Below are 18,719 nucleotides of genomic sequence, written 5' to 3'. Positions count from 1 at the left end.
GAATATCTCTCTCTCTCTCTCTGCTGCAGACTGCTGATGTGGGGATGACTGAGACGTCAGGGGAAAACGGGTTGCGCTTTGAGGTCTGGTTCCGAAGGAGAACATCAAAGAACCAGACCTACATCCTTCAGGCTGCTACAGCCGACATCAAACATGCCTGGACCTCTGACATCGCCCGCATTCTGTGGCAACAGGCCACACGCAACAAAGGTGTGTGCGCGTGTGTGTGTGCGCGTGTGTTTCTCTGCGAGTGTTGAGCTGGTGTGGTGAGTTTTGGGGCTTTGTGTCAAGTCATCAAATCAGAAGAATGGATGAAGGGGAGAGAATTAGAGAGCGAGTCTGTTTAAAGGGTCTCCTGTTTCCCAGCACCTCAGCATGTTTGGTAATCATTAATTCTGCATTTGTAGCTGCAGTCGGCCCCAGGCTGCAGGAATGGGCTTTTTATAAGACTGCTCATTTGAATCACACCTGTATTGTCTTACTACAGTTGGATGTGGAATCTGGGAGTGTGAAGAAAACCCAAATCGTTAGGCCTTTGAAAGCATCTCAAGTTTACAGTCTGGCTTAGCGCTGTATATTTTATACAATAAATGGCTGATTTCTCAAAGGTACATTTCTAGTTCACTGCTGCTGTCCAGGTTTATGCATTTGTGGTAATGTTACTCAGTATGTATGTGTGCTTGTGTGTGCAGAGATACGTATGCAGGAAATGGTGTCTATGGGAGTCGGCAACAAGCCCTTTCTAGATATCAAGCCCAGCGATGCTGCTATTAATGACCGGGCCATTGATTACATCATGAAGGGCAGAGGTATGTATATGACCATTTCAGAGCTTGTGCACTTTTATTTGGTTCTCGATGCTGACATGTACATGTAATGGGAGATTTTCTGACCCAGCATCATATATTTCAGTATCAGTAAGCTTTGCTGTTGCAGACTTGCCTTAATCTGTTCCTGGAAATGTTGCCCTGTAACTAACTTTAACGAGACCACAAGGTCTGTGCCTCTAAACACATCAAGCCATTCTTCTGATCACACACTTCTGTTCCTACAGGAGCCAGGACGAGGGCTTCCATCGCAGTCTCCCTGTTTGACCACTCGAATCCATTTAAAAGAGCTCCAGTGAGCGCTCCTGTTAGTGGCCCTCCGGTGGCTGGTGGGCCCTCCTCATCTACGCTGCTTGGGCCCCTGAATCTGCACGTGTACAGCAGCCAGACACTGCTGCCAGGGGAGAGACCCCTTGTCGGCCCCTGCATTGAAGAGGATGAACTAGAGCATGAGACCAGCAGCCAACCATCTATGAGTATGTATTAGAACATATCATAGCATTATGCGAAGACTCACTGTCCTCTGACAACTATTTTAACATAACACTGATTTACATAGAATATACTTGAGTAATATGTTGAGTATTGTTGTGCTCCAGGCTTTAGGAGTCAGTTATTAATCTTATGATTAATAGTTAGTAGCCATTTATTAGGAATTATAGACCTATGTACAGTCTTTTGAAGTTCATGGATGTTTCAGTAACAATCAGATGTTAGCAGTGCAGTATTCCTGTAATAGAGTAATCAAAATATGGCGTAAGAAATATGGTGTGCTAGGTACTCCACTTTTATAGAATGTATTTGTGTTTACCTGAATGTTGTGGGTAAACACAGTTATTTATGCCTGTTTAGCTACAGAGAGTTCTGGATCTTCCTCACACTGTCTATCGGGCAGTGGCTCGAGTGGTTCAGATAGTGGCTGTGTGTCCAGTCACCTCCCTGAGGCTCTATCTGAGGAGCCCAGCTCTCCCTGCGACACCTCCTGCTACTCCTCCATCGCCTCCCCCTCCGACCACAAACCATGCTTTAACAGCCAGTACATTTCAGCGGTCAGTATCTGTTTGTGTGCGCTTGTCAGGCATACCTTTTAAAGACTTTGGCACAAAGTCCAACCCTTCCAGATCCAACTAAAGACAATGGAAAGAACTGGACTTCTCCCGTTTCTTAGACCAATATTTGTGCATTAGCTTGATCTATGCTCTGAAATTTGATATTTTAATATATAACACAGCATAGTTGCCAAGTCTGGATTTTCCATGCCTTTAAAATGTAGAAACACAGTTTTCTTTCTGTTTAATTCTGTTGGATGCAAGTGAGAACTTGCTGTGGAAGGTTGTCCATGCCTGCCATCACCCTGTCTGTGTTTGGTTTGGACTTTTTGTTTGGAGGTCATACATACAAGTATTTTAACAGTTACACTGTTCATCTTTAGGCCTTTATCACAACTCCTTTCTATTCCAGAACTAACATTATTTGTGATGCCTTATAATGGGCTCATAATGTCTATCCTAATACACAATAAAACACACATCACAGTATCATAGAGCACTAAAACAGACCCCGTAACACTGTAATAATAAACACTCCCCATCTCCTTCCCCTCCACAGAAAGGCGCTCAGGTTATAGGCCCATCCACTATAGTGTGAGCGCTTGCTGTAACCACTGCTGCCGTAAGTTCTGCTTCTGCTCTCATACAACTGCTCCAACCATCCAGCCAAATCACCTGCATGCATAGCAGTGCCATCATCCTTAGCAAAGTTCATACTGAATACACGGTGTGTAATTCTGCCATGTCTTATTTCACAGGTTTAATGCCCAGATACTCCCATAAGAGAAGACACATGCAGAAGAGGACTCAAGCCAGTATTTATTGTTCCTCTCAAACAACTCCAGCAAATCTCATCTCATGTGGACTTCTGCAAGAGCTGGAAAATAGCACTGTTTAAAAAAAGAAGCCACTTGTGAGCTTTCATAGCCTTTATAGTTTCTGTTTTATTGTTTTTAAGAAAGCTGATTTAAATATTCTTGTATTTATCTTTTCAAAAGTCCTGGTACAGTAGTTTTCTATACTCTTATCTATAACTGTAAATATGTGTTGTTTTAGTTTCTAATGCAGTTATGAACTGTTTCAGTTTCTCTGTTTGTCTGTTGACCACTTTTCTTTGCTGTAGAATGCAAGACTACAAACCTGTTGGTTTAGAAATACCTTGGTACCAGAAGGTATAGCTAAAACCTGAGGCTATGAGTAGCAGTCTGATTTTCTTTCCTCCTACACCAGCGCTCTGTTCTGAAGACTGTGGACTGTTTAGTCTTTATTCAGCTATTATTGTTGATGTTCTTGAAGCTGACCTGTGGCCAGTATTTTCAGTTTGAATGCTGTTTGCTTCTCTGTGGTCACGCAGAGTCCTCGTTCCGCCACCTTTTGACAGTCAGACCCGCTCTTTCAGAGTTCCTGTAGAGTCAGCAAGTTGAGGAGATGGGGGAAATTTCCACTGGCCTCAGGTCAGTCGTGCCCTCTTGTGCTGCTCACAGCCGCTGGCCACTGCTGGGCCGCCCTTGTTTGAAGAGAGAGGGGCAGGAGTTTCATTTTATTTCAGTTGTCTTGTTGGAGTTTCAAATAAAACGGCAAAAACAGACAAATAAAAATGCACATTGCCTGTAAATATCTGCACCAGTGGTGCTTTGAGTACATAGCGAGTAGGGGGTAAGGACTGTGATAACTTCGTACATGCATTATACATTAGTCAGCCAGACAGGGAATCACTAAAGTGCCATTCTTAATCACTGACTATGAAAGCAATCCAAACTTTACAAAAGAAAAAAAAAAGACTAGGCGCTGACTTTCCACTTACAGCTGGAGCGTGAATGTGTACTCAGTACTCAAAAAGTGACATTTCCTAACAAGTTTAAATCCATATTTAATAAAAGTGGATTGCTTTGTATCCATAATGAACGCGAGTTTCATTTCACATCTGTTTTGGCTGGATCTCACCTACCTGATATGGACAAATGTATTGGGACACCTGCTTATTCATTGTTTCTTCCAAAATCAAGGGTATTTAAAAAAGGGGGGAAAAATCCTGCTTTTATATTAACGTCACAAAGAACATCCAGGTCATTCTGTAAAATCCATATTGGTCGCTGTCATGCAAAAACACCTTAACTTTCAATGGAGTTCAAACATAATTGACAAAGTAATTATGGAACATTTCTGTTTTCCTTTCATCATAATTTTGTCAAAAACTCAAAAACAAGGTTTTTGCAGGAAAGCAACAGTATATTAATTCATATACACACCGTTTCGGTATGGAGATCCAGAGGAAGTGAGCGTGTCTGGAGGTGGGTTTTCTTCAGCAGCTCTCTTACACACTGAGTGTATGTCTTTGCCAGCGGTAGCGTGAACTAATCAGGAGAAATGAACAAATCAATCATGTATATAATCTGTGCTATTTTGGCAGCAGTGTACTGAAGGACAGCCTTCATTAGGCTACACTGCATTTAATAAAAGCTTATTTACTCACATTTGGTGAGGTGAAATTACATTAAAATAGAAAAAAGCCATTTTAATCACCACTGATAAGTCTTTAGAAATGCTTATGCAGATTTATGTCATGCAGAGGTCATGGGTGCTGTCCTATTAAAGAAACCTTACATAAGTGTATAACTGGGGTGCTTTCAGGATACAGCTCTGCAGAAATGAGTGTTTTCCCTCTCTGATCTCACTTTAAGAGCTCTTGCTAATTCGCTGATGAGCTGAGATTAGTGGAATATTAAAGTACCCAGTGCTATGGCCAGGAAGGAACCCAGTTCCTTCTACTAAATGTTCTCAATGTGGCAGTGTCTTTAAAAGCACTCTGAGAACTTGGTTAACCTGTTCAGAAGATCATGTGTGCACCAATTTAGACATGCTTGTAACGCACATATGGAACAGATGTAGTCACCTTTAACCACTGCAGGAGCTTTTCTCGCTTTTCCAGCTGTTTTTGTGGTTTGATGCACATCACTGTCAACAGTTTCTGCACAAAGTCCTCCACTGTAGCATGACCCACCTGCAGGATCACACACATTAAGCCACAATGTTCAGAGCTTTGGGGCCTCGATGGTCAAAATCATTGTAGTCAAGTAAGAGCATGTACATGCATGGCATCTTTTAAAAATGCTAGTCCAGGTAAAGGCTTAATCTTTGTCCACAATTATTACAGACATCTACAGCATCAGGGCTAAATGGGTAAGTGTGATAGGTTAGGTTTAGGCTTTTGGGCTCAATTTAGGGGTTGGATGTGGATTAAGCTGGGTTTATGTAAGGTTTAGGTCATGGGTTGAAGTTAAGGTCTTGCATTGAAATTGTGATTAGGATTAGGTTTAGTTTTTGGGGTTGAGGTTAAGATTAGAGTTCTAGTCAGTGGTAGGTTTAGGTTGTAAACTGAAGTGAAGGTTAGAGTTGGAATAAGTGTTAAGTTAAGGGGTCAAACTCAACAGAATGGGTCTTCTGGATGGAGTTCAGCGTGGCTTAAGAGGCATCTGTGAAGCCTGCCCCCCCTGTAGCTTAGGTGAGCGATGAGAACAGAGAGAGAAGATGGGGTAAAGGTGATTGTCAATTGTGGTAAATTCAGTCCATCTCCCAAAGCCTTGTTATTTCATAACTTCACTTAGAATTACAGTGAGTGTTAGGTTTAGGGATTATGGAAAATCTTGGTTTACTACAGTCAATTATGAATAAACCCGAAAGCATTTCCTCCCTACTATAATTCCCTTCAGTGTAAAACATGGGATCAAGGAGGGTTTCAAAGCTAGCTGGCCGTGTTTTCCTCAAGGCCCAGTGGGGTGGAGGGAGTTGGAGACATGATGCTCTTGGATAAGATTAGTTCTTCATACCTGATGGTGCAGTGACGTAATCAAAGATTTCTGAGGTGGACAAAAGTCGCCACACTTTCATTAAAGGTTGTGGAGGTTTGTCTTTTACACAGTACTGAATATGACCAGTGACATCAACTAACAAGCTCACCAGCAAGTTTCATTTAGGTTTCAGGTTGACTTCAAACAGATGGGCATCTGTTTTCTAGACTGTGTTTAGAAAGTTAGGGAAGTCCTGAATTAGTGAAGGTTGTAGCCTCACCCAGAGATTGTAGACCAGGTTCCCAATTTTCTGACTTCTGTCCTTTGTATCCAGCCTGGCAGAGTCTAAGATGGTGCCAGTGAGGAAGGCATGGCACTCGCGAGCATATGCCATCTCCTCAAAAGACAAACTGAAGTATGCAAATGCCACATCTGGAGGAGAAGATAACAAATCAGTTTAAGAGCCACTGCCAGAAGCATTACAGGAAATACCACAGAAGGTTTCTCCACAGTTTGATCTTCCTTTTTCTGAAGAAAAGCCGGAAACCTCAAAATCAAGCAGAGCCAGAGCGAGCTCTAATTGACTGGCTGAATTATGCATATGGAGGGGGAGGGGGATGAGAATGATTGAGCAATTTTTGTTTCAGAGCTGGAGGATAAACACCCAAACATTTGCGTGATTCTGCAGCACCAGAATCGTTTCTCTAACTTTGTCAGACAATTCAGATAATGCAGACAAACGAGGGGAAAAGGACGAGAAGATCTCTGTCGCCCCCTTGTGTTGATCATGCTAGAATGAAAAACGGACAAATTATCGCCACTACACAGGACTTGAGTGCCAAGATAACCCTGAGATCCTGGACATGGATCAGTGAGGAAAACAGTATCTCACCGCTGGTGTCTGTCCTGGTGGGCTGCACCATCAGAGGTTGTTCAGCTGTTGGAGAAATATGAAAGCAGTCATACTTCATTCTTTACAACACATTTACTGAGTCTGGTCTAATTCCTATGGTAGTAATGGTCCAGATTTATATTCATCATACTGCAATAATACATCCTGGCTGATCAACAACACATGGAGCTTAGAGGAAAACCAACTTAATATTTTTGGCCAAACTATCCCTTTAAAAAGAACCTCAGTAACACTCGCAGAAGTACCTTGGACAGTCATCCCAACTATAAAAACATATACATATGTATAACATATGGACAAAGGTATTGGGACATCTGCTCATTCATTATTTGTTCCAAAAATCAAGGGTAGTGAAATCGAAGGCTCACTCCAATGAGCACATTTCCAGTGCTCCACAGCTCAATGCTGGGGGGCTTTATACCCCTCTAGCCGATGTCTGGCATTAGGCATGGTGCCAATACATTCATGTTAATCTGTTCCAGAGAGTCCTATTCTATTCACAACACTTCTCTACAGCAAATAAAGCAGCTGAATGTGTTTATTGGAGGGGGTGTCCACAAACATTTGGACATATTGTGTATCTCTGGAATGGTGTAGGAGAAGGAAGAGGTTTGTTTGTTAATATACCTTTCTGTCACTAAATGCTTAGATAATGAGAAAAGTAGCTGCCATTTCCAAACAGTGGAATGCAAGGGAGCGAGGAGCTGTTCTCACAGTGCTGAGAACAGATAAGGTTCAGCCAATGAAACAAACTGAAATATACAATCTGACCCTACAACTGCAAGTGCTGAGTTGTCCGAAGGGGGTGGGAGTTCTTAGTTAACCTGTGTAGATGATGCTCTGAGTGAAGTAGCCTCCTGCTTCTCCTCTTCCCACCACAGGAGGATGGCCCACCCTTAAAATGAAGCCTCTGGCAGGGGATGTGCCGATACTGTCAGGAAACAAACGACTGCTCCTAACCTTCTGACCTGCACCAAATGATTGTGCATTATTGACTTTCTCAGGTAATCTGAGAATCAGCTAAACCTTAAAACGAAAGTTTGTTTGTTTCGCTTTAGTCTGAAGACACAAGGCTAATGTAGCTAACATGCAACATAAGCTTGTAACTGGGCCAGCCTAAATCATCACACGCTTGCTCTAAACAGACTCTTAACTGCTGGCTATGAGCTTCTATTACTAATTACTGGAATTGGCCTCGTATCTCCAGACAAAACATAAATAAGCAAACCTTGGCCACCTAACACATCTTCAATGATTGATCACATTTGGACTGAGGAGAAAACTGCACATCTAATTTATCCAAATTATCGCTTTAAAGGAAATCTTAAATGAAGGGGTCTTTTCAACTGAAACCACTGTTATCTTACCTGACCATGTTTTAGCATGAGGCTTGCGACTGGAAGATCTGGGTGTGCTGCTAGGTCGTGTGTCCTCTCGCTCCTCAGAGCTGTGAGACCGAATGCGCCGTCTTGTTCCTGTGTTTTGAAGCTGTACCCTCGTTCTCAGAGCTGTGCCAGAAGCCTGAGCTGGTCCCCTGTATGAACACATGCTGTGGTGCTCTGGACTGTCTCTTCTGTGTGTCTGTTCCTTTTGAGCATTGCTTGTGTTAGAGCTTTGCTGTAGATCTCTGCTGCTCAGCAGCATGGCAATTGCGGCAGACTTTGCAGAACGTGAAAGACCTGCTAGCATCCTCTCCAGCTTTCTGCTCGAACTGCCTACTGAGGCTTCAACCAGTACAGCCAGGCGGTCCAGTGGGCTCAGCAGAGGACACTCCATCTCCCGCCAGCCTTCACACAACATGTGCAGCAGGGAGGACATTTCCCTGTTCCAATAATCTTCTGGTGCACTCCACAGATTGAGGGCTTTGACCTAAAAGTGGGCCATATGGTAGGAACAGCATCACGTCACTAAACTAAGGCACTTTCACAATGCCACTTCCAGGCTTTATAAAGCCACAGACAGTTGGAGTCTGAAGTAGCCATTTGGATGCTCTCTGAATGTGTTTTAAAGGTGCACGTATTTGTCACTGTACAGTGTACACTGTACAGCGAAATGTGTCCTCCGCATTTAACCCATCTGGTAGTGAACACACACTCACACACACACACACACATGTGTTAGGGGCAGTGAGTACACACACACACCCAGAGCGGTGGGCAGCCAACTCCAGCGCCCGGGGAGCAGAGAGGGTAAAGGGCCTTACTCAAGGGCCCAACAATGGCAGCTTGCCGAGCCCGAGAATCGAACCCACAACCCTGTTATCGATATCCCGGCGCTCTAACCGCTGATGTTTAATGTTTAATAGTAACTTTTCAAGTTGTCACTGTATTTTGTTGCATATGGAGGACAGTTTAAAGTTCTACAAGTCTGGATTTCATGGAGTTCATGGAGTTCTTGCCAGCTACTGTTATTTTGCAGTTTAGGCAGCTACTAGTTGTTGTTCACAGGCCATCAGTTTTTTTTTAACCACTGATACTGATTTCCGGGAGCTAAAGACTAGTAAACAGTGCTTTACTAATTTTACGATCCTCATTTCTGCATTGTCACACTTCTGGAGCTCAAAAGTGCAGAATCTCACTGAAAGGTGCCCTAGAACAGAAACTGTATTTATCTTTTTAACATAGTTGAATAATGAGAGTGGAAGTAACACACCATGAACCTCAAATACTGCTGTGTTCAGCAAAGTTAGCTTGTTTAGTCTTGGTCTGGAGATTTTATGTAAATTTACATACACCCAGCCATTTACATACAAAACAATTTACATACACCAAGCCATCCACACTAGCGAAAGCCTTTCGAGGCTAACTGCAACAGCTAGTTTGTGAGAACAACAAAGCGAGGCTACATACTACTACATTTTAGTATAGTTGAGCATGAAAGTTAAAAAGTTGCCCAAAAAATACTGGTCTGATGTGTAACAGTTGCTTAGACATGCTTAGACCACTGTGCTCCTCAATAACACAAGTTATTAAATGCACATTAGTACAGTTTAGTACACTGTAAAACTGTCTGCGGGGAAATAATTTGAAAAGACAAAACATGCTTGTGAAAGTTAAGGAGACGGCCAGCTACAGGATAGACAAGCCATTAAGACACCTATAACCCCAAACAGGAAACATTACTTTTTGCTCGTCAGAAGACTAACTCAACATCACAGCACTTTATCATAAAAATAATAACTGTTTATTATATCTCTCCGAAAACAAAGAGCAACATTCACTTCCTTATCGTAAAATCACAAAGTCAACCGATCACAAATTCATGGCAGGATCATCCTGTCCAGCACTGGCCACATTTTGAATGATGGATTTTGAATTATGTGATGCTCTTTTAATACCTAAAGCACGTTCACCTCTGAATATGATCCCTCAACTCAAACATCCCACAAGCCCCTGGCAGAGGGGGGTGGGGTGGGGGGGGCTGGCTGTTCCACCACAACTTTAAATTAAATTCCTGAAGCGTGTTGCTACAGTGAGCAGCCCCACAGAAGAGCTTGGAAGTGTAGCTCTATCGTCAGTTGATTCTGACAGCCATCCAACTGTATCAGATCATGCTGCTTCAGCTGATGTTCCCCCAGCATTCATTCAGCATTAATTATCCAAGGGAAATGGAGCTACATTAGAAACTGTTTGTTTTACACTATCTGTCTAGACACGCAAGTACCAACCTCATTGCTGAGTCCATAGTGTATGAAGTCATCTTCATCCTTAATGAACTTAGATGTGGTCCTTGCCTGGTCCTTTGCCTTACACCACGCCCTGAAGCAACACAAACACCAATCACAACAGTGTATGCAGGAACCCAATCAGTAAAAGCTGCCATTTACAAATTAAGGCCTGTTTACATGAAAAGGCTCTACTGCATTAGAGGACACCGGCACACGTATCACCAGACCTCAATCCCAATTCACACTCAGAAACAGCAGGTGAAGTGCTGAAATAGAAACTTCAGTGCTAACTGGCGCCCAGTGAGCAAAAAACAGGATTAAAAATGGACATCTCAACAGACTGATGTAATCCTTATCAGACGGGATTGAACTGTTATCAATTACACTACTACATACAGCTGTGGAGGACTGTGTTGAAGTTGGCTTGATTTTCACATGTTCAAAATTGGTTCCTTAATAGATTTAAAGTAGTAGATTAGTTGATCATATGACTCCATAATTAATATACAGATAAAACATTGAGAATCAAGAGTATTAAAAAGAGATCATCCTGCTTTTGTTGGAGTAACTGTCTAGGAATGACTAGATTCTACCAGATGTTGGAGCATTGCTGTGAGGATCTAATAACATTCAGCGATAAGAGCAGAAGTAAGATCAGGATGTTGGATGATCACCACCCCACCTCATTCCAGAGAACACAGTTCCACTGCTCCACAGTTCAATGCTAGGGAGTTTTATACCCCTCTAGCCTCTTCCTGGCATTGGACATGGTGCCAATAGGTTCAAGTTTATCTGCTCCAGAGAGTCCTATTCTATTGGCACTACTTCTCTCCAGGGACTAGACGAGCTGTATGCGTGTGCATTTGCACATCTGTGGCAGTAATGGTTGTAACTTAAAGTAAATGAATGCATTAATTAGAAGGGGTGTCCACAAACATTTGACTATATAGTGTATTGTGGCTCTTATATGGGCAACTGTAACTTCTGCTAAAATGTACAGTCAGTAAATTAATACAGTAAAAATACAGTCTTCAGTAAATTCAATCATTTTTGAGCAGTTGATTATATGGCTCCATTAAGTTGTAATCCAATTCTGTGGAATTGTGGTGATCAGTTTTTGGGTAATAATTTCAATAGCCTTTGATAAAAGTAAGTCATATTTCTTCAAGACCTGATCTCTACAGTATTGTAAACATTAAAGTTGACAGTATAAAACAGACATGTTGTGTAGGAAGCATTTGATTGAATTAATTAATATATATGAATTAATTAATTAGTATATTTAAATAGTTTAATCAGTTTAACTCGTTTAATAAAAAGTGCTTAGGTGCATGATGTTTTGGGGATGTTCTGACCCAGTTGTCTAGTCATCTCAATTTGGCTCTTGTCAAAGTGGCTCAGATGCTCATGCTCGCCAATTTTTCCTGCTTTTAACACACCACCTTCAAGAACTGACTGTTTACTTCACCTGTCAGTGGACACCAAACATTTTGGCTAATTTGACAATTGACCATTGGCTATTTCTGTAACACACTGTGTTTACAAAGACTGATCCAGTATGAGCCTAATGACCTCCCTGTTGAAGAACCCTAACTCTTTCACCTGTAATCAGAACATTCCTGCAAAGCCCTGGACAGGTCAGGTATCTGAAATGCCTCAATCTCCTGACACAGCAAAGGCCATTCCCTGCAAACACATTTACCCGTGTTAGAGTACTTTAGTCAATTGTTCAAAAGCATTACTCATGTAATACAGTTTCTCTGTCAAGTATCAAACCACAGTTGACATTTTATTTCAGTGCCATTACTTCATTGGAACAATTGGTACCCAAAAACTAGTTTTCTTCTCAATCCAGAAAAGCATTCCCAAGAGCCTCACCTGAAGTGCGCTGGGAGCAGGAGGCGGCCACATCTCAGGAAATTGAGAATGTGCCGGAACATTTGGCCGTCGCCCTTAACCAGTAGACTTTCCCCAAACACAATCCATTTGCTCTTAGCAGAATTGGAGAGGAGCTCAGGGTGCTGGAGGACAGGATTTCACATTCATTATAAACTCCTCACAGCTCAAGTGCTGAAAACCACTCCAGTTTAACATCTGAAAGGAGGGTGACTTGTAAAAGTGTTTTTGTCCATTTTCCGTTCCTTTTTCTGTTTGGACTGATTTTGGCTGACAATGTCCCTAAGATTTATTTAAAAGAGGATAGATTCTGAAGCTGAGCTACATTTCACATACCTTTATAAGGGTTTGGAAGCAAGTAGCGTACCAGTGAGTTCCAGCATAAACTTTAATAACTTTATAAAGGGTGAATGTTGTTACTGAGGCAGACCGGGACCTGGCACTTATAGATCCTATTAAAGAGAGAAGGGGAACGATTCAAGCCAAAATTCTCTCATCCAGGCTTTAATGCCAAGGATGGCTTGTGGGAACTGTTACTGTGTGCATATTCTGACCATCCGTGGTTGTCCTTGTTTGCAAAAGCTCTCTCAGAGCCTCTTTGATAGCCAAGTAAACTCCATCCTGTTTGTCCAGGTAAGCGCACAGGCAGGGCAGCTCTTCTCCAGTCCTTGTCAGAGGCAGACGTGATGTTCCCAGCCAATTCCTTTAACAAAGTAAAACAGCATTTAAATAGTCCTGACATAATGCCAGGCTCCCAACCTTCCACCTTAACAACTATGCAGAATTCCATCCTAACAACAATGTTCCACATCACAACCACATCTCAAACATCTAATGCCATCTAAAATTCCCAATAATGCCATCTTCCAATAAGGTCCAGAAAAAACTCCTATTAGCATCCAAACTGCCAAGAGCATTGCAAACTTCTGACAATGTCCCATCAGTGACCTCAACAAACATCCCAACCTCCCAACATTCCAAATTCCCAATATCATAAGATCCAAAAGTGCCCTAAATTCCAAGCACTATCCCAACATTCCAATATCTCACCTTGTCAACAAAGTCCCAGAACAAACTCCCATTAACATCCCAAACTCCCAACATTCCACCTTCCCCAAGACCAAGAACAAACTCTCATTAACATCCAAAACTACCAGCAACATTTCAAACAGCCAAAAGCATTTCAAATTATTATGATGTCTCAAATGCTCAATATCACAAACTCCCGACATTCCAAATCCACAACATCACACACTCCTGAAAGTGACCCAACTATAATCCCCTTACCAAATTCTTAATAGCATCCCAAACCCCTAATATTTAAAATTCTTTTTTAAAACAAGGTCCGATAACAAACATCTTAACATACAAAACTCAACATTCAAACAGCCAAATACATTCTAAACCTCTAACAATCTCGCAAATGCTCAAAAAACTGCCAAATCCCAACAAACTTGCTGGTTTTCCAAATTTCAGTAACATACTAAACACCCAACATTCGAAATTCCCAGCATCCTCAACTCCCAAATGATCCAATCTCTTATAAACTACCTGCACTTCGTTCCAAATTACCAAACCACCCAACCTCATTCTGACTCACTCTGCATGCTGGAAGAGCACTCCATTTCCTGTGATGTACAATCTGCTGCCTTCCAGATTACTCTCAACACGCAGTTGTCCCAGTGAGGAGTCTGGGTACTTGACTACCAGGCTCAGACTCAGAACATAAAGGGGCTCCAGCGCACAGCTCAACTGGCCTTCAGAACACGGATCACAGGAGAAGCGGCCTTCATCCCAATCTGACAGGAAATGAGACAGAAATGAAAAATGAGATTTAACAGTGGTAAGTTGTTTCTGCTGTCTCAGTGAGGCACATACATATTAAACATGATTATGCAAGTTTCTACAGAATCAGTAAAACGCTGAAAGTACAATTTCATTAATAAAGATCTTACATTTGCATGCTTACAGTTCCTGCATAACAAGGGTTTCCTAACCGTCTCCTGAAAAGCTCTTCTTCAGGTTTTGTAATGGTCTCTGTTTTACACCTTACCCTTTAGGTCCTGCAGTGTCTGTACAAAGTCCGTCATGCCCACAATTTTGGCTACATCACACAGCTCCTTGTAATCACAGAACAGCTCCGGCAGCAAGACCGTTCCCGACTGCAGGAAATTGGCTATAACGAACGAAAACAAACGCTGGTCATTTTCACATCAGCTTTCAGCAGCTGCCAGAACTCACTCTGTTGACTTAAACCCCCAAACTGCAGCGTCCTGGCGCAGCAGAATTGTCATGCAAAATGTTCTCCATCTGTCAAATGCTTTTTATGAAATCGCTGTGATGTATTGCGGGGGCTGGGGTCTGGCTGTCAGATGACTATGATAGCTGTCCAAAATAACTAACAGTGCAATTCCCCTTTTTATAATCCCAGTTAAATGTGCAAAAGTTTGGGAGGAGTTTTTGAATTCACTGCCAAAAGTCTCTTTTTCTTTTTCTCTTTGCATTGAAAGGAGTGAGCGAGTATTTTCTCCAGCAACGTTTAACCGCGACCTGCACAAGCACTGCATTTGCATTTGAAGAAAAAAACACAGACTAAAGATGCTGTCCATAATACGTAATACCAGAAATATACACAGAGTTTGCCACTTTGTTGGGTAAACATTCCTTTTATCACTACTGTACTGCATTTTTCCGAACAACAGTATAGCCATTTTTGATTCTACATAGAACCATTTTATATGTTCTTTAAAGAACCGTGGCCAAGAACTACACAACTAGGCTATGAACCATTAAAGGATTTCATTGCCGTTGTGTGAGAGTCCCTTTCCATTACTGGGAGGGGGGTGGTAACAAATGGGCTACAGTAAGTACTTGTTAGAAATAAATGTTCTATGAAGAAAATTGTCACTGAAATGTTATGTTAGGGGCGATTCGTAGGTTTTTAAAGCTTCAGAAGGTTCTTCACGATCACAAATCTCTTCTTTTAGTGGTTTTTCTATAGCATCATGCAAAAAATATTTTGTGGCAGTGGAGAACATGACTGTTAGAGGATGGGCCATCAATATCAAAAAGAAAAATCTCTGCTTATATCCATTTATAAATCAAAATGTTTTATTTGATATGATATGAACATATATTTACCAACATATTTAGTCTATATATAGAGTCCTGGGACAGAGCTGCTACAATTGTTTACCATTTGCATTGTTTTCCAATTTTTGCCATATTCAGAATGGCATATCTAAGACTGATCACAGACAAAAAATCCTGACTGGACGATTTTCTGTTTTTGTATCATTTTAGAAATCATTAAGACCTCTCTGAAGGCCAAGAAGATTCTTATGGTCCCTGATTTCTTAACAATGTACTCTTGTACAATAATTAAGATTCTATCTAACCCAAACTAGAGAAACAATAACATTTAAACAGTGTGTGTGCTTGCCTATAAACCTGAAGAGACGGCTGCTGCACTGTATTATGGCCACCTCCTCACACAGCCAGAGCAGGCTGTCATGGCTAACCAGGCCTGGGTGCAGACAGACCTGCTCCAGAGGAATAAAGCAGTACAGAACCTCCTCCTCACTGTCCACCAGCGGACTGCCCACCAGTCCCAGCGGTAGCGCATCATACACAGCAGGGTTGATAGCAGGGTTAGGAATGAGGTAACCTGAATAAGAAATACAATTATAGAGACCCAGAGTAGTCCACCATGAATCCCAGTCATGCTGCTAGCCATCGGGGCTCCAGGAGAGCACAACTGGGTAGATACCCAGTATATGGTCATTCAGAGTTTGTAAAAAAAAAAGTGCTCATGTGTATTGCATGTGATACGTATGGGTTGGGTAATTGGCCATCCAAACTGGGGAGAAAAAAAAAAGTCTGGCAGTCTGGAGTCTGGCATCAATGGCTCATAGGGAACTACATTATGCCACTGGGAGGCACACAATGTTCCTTATATTTGACGGATTTTCGAGATGCTACCACCCTTCGCCCGGTACTCTATTATCATGCCCTTTTGGACTTCAGTGAAATTGTGTTACTTGTCTATGGTTTTACACTCTGCTGCGACGCCCTGGGCCAAATTCATTCCAAACCAGGGGTGGTCATAATATTCTGCAATGACTGTAACCATGGGCGAAGGGTGGTAGCATCTTAAAAACTGCTAACTATGTGGGATGTTCTAGAGCTGCTGTAGTGAAGGGGTAGAGAATAATCTTCTTGCACATTGAGTACCACGGGCCACTGACCAGAGGGAAGCGATGCCTCCGGTGAGTGGTACTGAGCAATCAACGTGCCACTGTGGACCAGAACCCCTATAATGAACACTGTCCACCACCTAATGCAGTGTATGCTGTGATCTATCTGAGCCAAGGGTGGTTATTCCCACACAATATTATGATATTACTATATATACACAGACTGTGCAGTTACAGACTGTAGACTCAACCACATTCATTATTGGAAAGAGACCACCACAGGACCACTGTTGACCACATACTATCTGGGTGTTGGCCTATTCTCAGCACAGCAGTGACAGATCCAGCACCTAAAAATATCCAGCCAAGAGCTGCTCTGTGGTCAAAAAGTGACCAATAATGAAGGGTTAGAGGAAGGCTAGCATATTGTGTTGATGGCAGCAGATGGGCGTGGGTATTTTAAAAGGGCATATAGTATGGAAAAATAAGTAAATGTGATGTTATACTATGTTCAAACATATGAAATACCTTTTTCCTAAAGTTTTAACAAATAAAAAAATATTCAAGTTGGCTTCTTATCTGAATTTCCTCTCTGTTCCACCTTAAATGGTGCAGAGGTTACATTCAGGCACCAGTATGCACGACTGCATGTGACTGCTTCACCCCCCATTTGACCATGTGAAATCAATTTTGAAAACTCCTGTACCTAATAATTGTGATTACACATAGGGCCCAGTGCATTCTCTGCAGCCACATTCTCCCATATCCTTGCAAGCTCTTCACAGGGGTCAACAGGTAGGCACCTCCCATCTTCTGTGTGTCGCTGAATTAAGCCTATGACACCTCCAGAAGGTTTAATAGTGAGGTGTGGCATCCCAGACCCACTCCCCTCCAAGCTGACTTCTCAGACCTATTCACCTTCATACCTAACCAACTTCATAACTGTAGAACCACACTGTAGAGCCTCCCTGGTGACTAAGGCCATACCTAGCCCCACTGGCACCGTTGAAGCATGATCAGTGCCACCAGTTCAGTGTGGATTTGGATACAACATCAACAATGCAAAAAGCAGTCACATCTCACACCGTGCTGCACATTACATCACACACTGCCCTTCCCCACCTAACCTGAGCGCTTCTTATCCACAATCACTGACCAGATCTTTCAGCTACTTCTGACATGGCCCCTGAATCCAGGCTGTATATTTAAGTGTACAGGGACTGTCTCTGTATTGTGAGTAAGAACAATGGCAACAATATAAGGTAACTGCAAGTGAAGTGCAGTGCAGTGCGACACACTGCCAGCAGATGGCGCCATTACGCCAGTGATCGACCTCACCTGAGAGAGCTGCACTGACCGCTGGGTCCTGTTGGCTGGTACAGATGCCAGCCCATTCGGTCACCTGCAGATCCTCTGAACGGGCACGTAAGTAATGTTTGCATGTATGAAAACGTTGCAAAACCTTTGGGATCACAAATAACGTACAAAATCAGACATTTTGTTCATGGGTTGCATGTTGGCCCAACATTTGGATGTCCACTAGAGTTGGTAAAGAAACGAGGAGGGGTTTAACATGGGTCCCATCCGGGCCCTATGTGCAGTGAGTGTACAGCCCAGACCAGGACCCATGTTTAACCCCTCCTGGTTTCTTTACTGACTCTGGAGGGGATCCAATGTTGGGCCATGTCAGATCTGAATGGGATGTAACGATGGGGCCCATTTGGGAAGCCCAGTAAGAACACGTGTGTCTACACATGTCATAGGCAAGACCCCATGCCCACCTGGAACCCACCTAGCCTACAGACACAAACAAACAACCTGCAGAAAAATAAACACTAAACACTAAGCACGATTAGACTAGAGGAAGCTGTGCACAACTAGGCTTTAGTTCCATGCCTTGGGAAATAAACACGTTAGCTAGCTAGAAATCCCTGCATAGACATAAGTGACACTTAGCTCGTGCTACTTTCACCTGTTGTAAAGGTGTAATCCGCAGACCTGCTGCCAGTTCATATAATATATTGATTTCCGACTCAAACGTTGGAGTCAGCTTTCCAGTGTTGATGAAGCAACACACGTGTCTAAACGTGCTCCCATCCCGATCAACAAACAGCCGAGATGCGGCTCCTCCTGCAGCTGCTCCCTCCAGCAGCACACAGTCCTGGAAGCAGGAGAGTCTGCACAGGGGGATGGAGAAAAACGCCCCTCCAACGTTGAAGGTACAGCTCTCATCTGCCCCGGCCATGATGACACTCGTTAGCTATATTTATTAATGTAGTAATAAACTATATATAAACACAAAACTAGCTCACTAAAACGACCCAACGGGATTAAGCTGAGCTAGCTAGCTCGAGGGGTTGCTATGCAAACGTTCAGCGGTCAG

At 42.6% G+C, this 18,719-nt stretch overlaps 2 protein-coding genes across 3 annotated transcripts in view; one reads left to right on the top strand and one right to left on the bottom strand.

The window, feature by feature from the left end:
* The window catches only part of plekhg4 (pleckstrin homology domain containing, family G (with RhoGef domain) member 4), an 85,609-nt gene extending 81,887 nt beyond the window's left edge, over positions 1 to 3,722 (top strand). Inside the window, exons 19-24 of one of the 2 annotated variants that reach the window (XM_072671014.1) lie at positions 30 to 210; positions 693 to 809; positions 1,055 to 1,303; positions 1,680 to 1,876; positions 2,436 to 2,498; positions 2,635 to 3,722. In XM_072671014.1, the coding sequence (XP_072527115.1) occupies positions 30 to 210; positions 693 to 809; positions 1,055 to 1,303; positions 1,680 to 1,876; positions 2,436 to 2,474 (783 nt within the window). In that variant the 3' untranslated portion in view covers positions 2,475 to 2,498; positions 2,635 to 3,722. The remainder of the gene's footprint in view (positions 1 to 29; positions 211 to 692; positions 810 to 1,054; positions 1,304 to 1,679; positions 1,877 to 2,435; positions 2,499 to 2,634) is intronic. The other variant, XM_072671015.1, reaches the window with a different exon arrangement.
* Positions 3,723 to 4,113: 391 nt separating this feature from the next.
* LOC140548019 (BTB/POZ domain-containing protein KCTD19-like) lies at positions 4,114 to 18,581 on the bottom strand. The gene is made up of 16 exons (XM_072671368.1): positions 18,309 to 18,581; positions 17,293 to 17,311; positions 15,583 to 15,807; positions 14,194 to 14,316; positions 13,741 to 13,939; positions 12,695 to 12,843; positions 12,477 to 12,592; positions 12,123 to 12,265; positions 11,847 to 11,930; positions 10,245 to 10,335; positions 7,945 to 8,446; positions 7,402 to 7,545; positions 6,557 to 6,601; positions 5,945 to 6,096; positions 4,770 to 4,877; positions 4,114 to 4,230 (listed from the first exon to the last, which is right to left on the bottom strand). Exons 1-16 carry the CDS (start codon positions 18,579 to 18,581, stop codon positions 4,114 to 4,116), a joined length of 2,490 nt encoding a protein of 829 aa, XP_072527469.1.
* Positions 18,582 to 18,719: the final 138 nt, after the last annotated feature.

This window comes from Salminus brasiliensis, chromosome 25, assembly GCF_030463535.1.
Source record: "Salminus brasiliensis chromosome 25, fSalBra1.hap2, whole genome shotgun sequence".
Lineage (NCBI taxonomy): Eukaryota > Metazoa > Chordata > Actinopteri > Characiformes > Bryconidae > Salminus > Salminus brasiliensis.
This window is presented reverse-complemented; position numbering and strand designations above follow the sequence as displayed.

Bases quoted from the DNA above. Each gene is read 5' to 3' on its own strand.
- LOC140548019 (XM_072671368.1), bottom strand. From the start codon at position 18,581: ATGGCCGGGGCAGATGAGAGCTGTACCTTCAACGTTGGAGGGGCGTTT. The intron at 12,593-12,694 runs GTCAGAATATGC...TCTCTTTAATAG, and splicing joins AACAAGGACAACCACGGATG to GATCTATAAGTGCCAGGTCC. The intron at 11,931-12,122 runs GTGAGGCTCTTG...ATGTGTTTGCAG, and splicing joins CTGCTCCCAGCGCACTTCAG to GGAATGGCCTTTGCTGTGTC.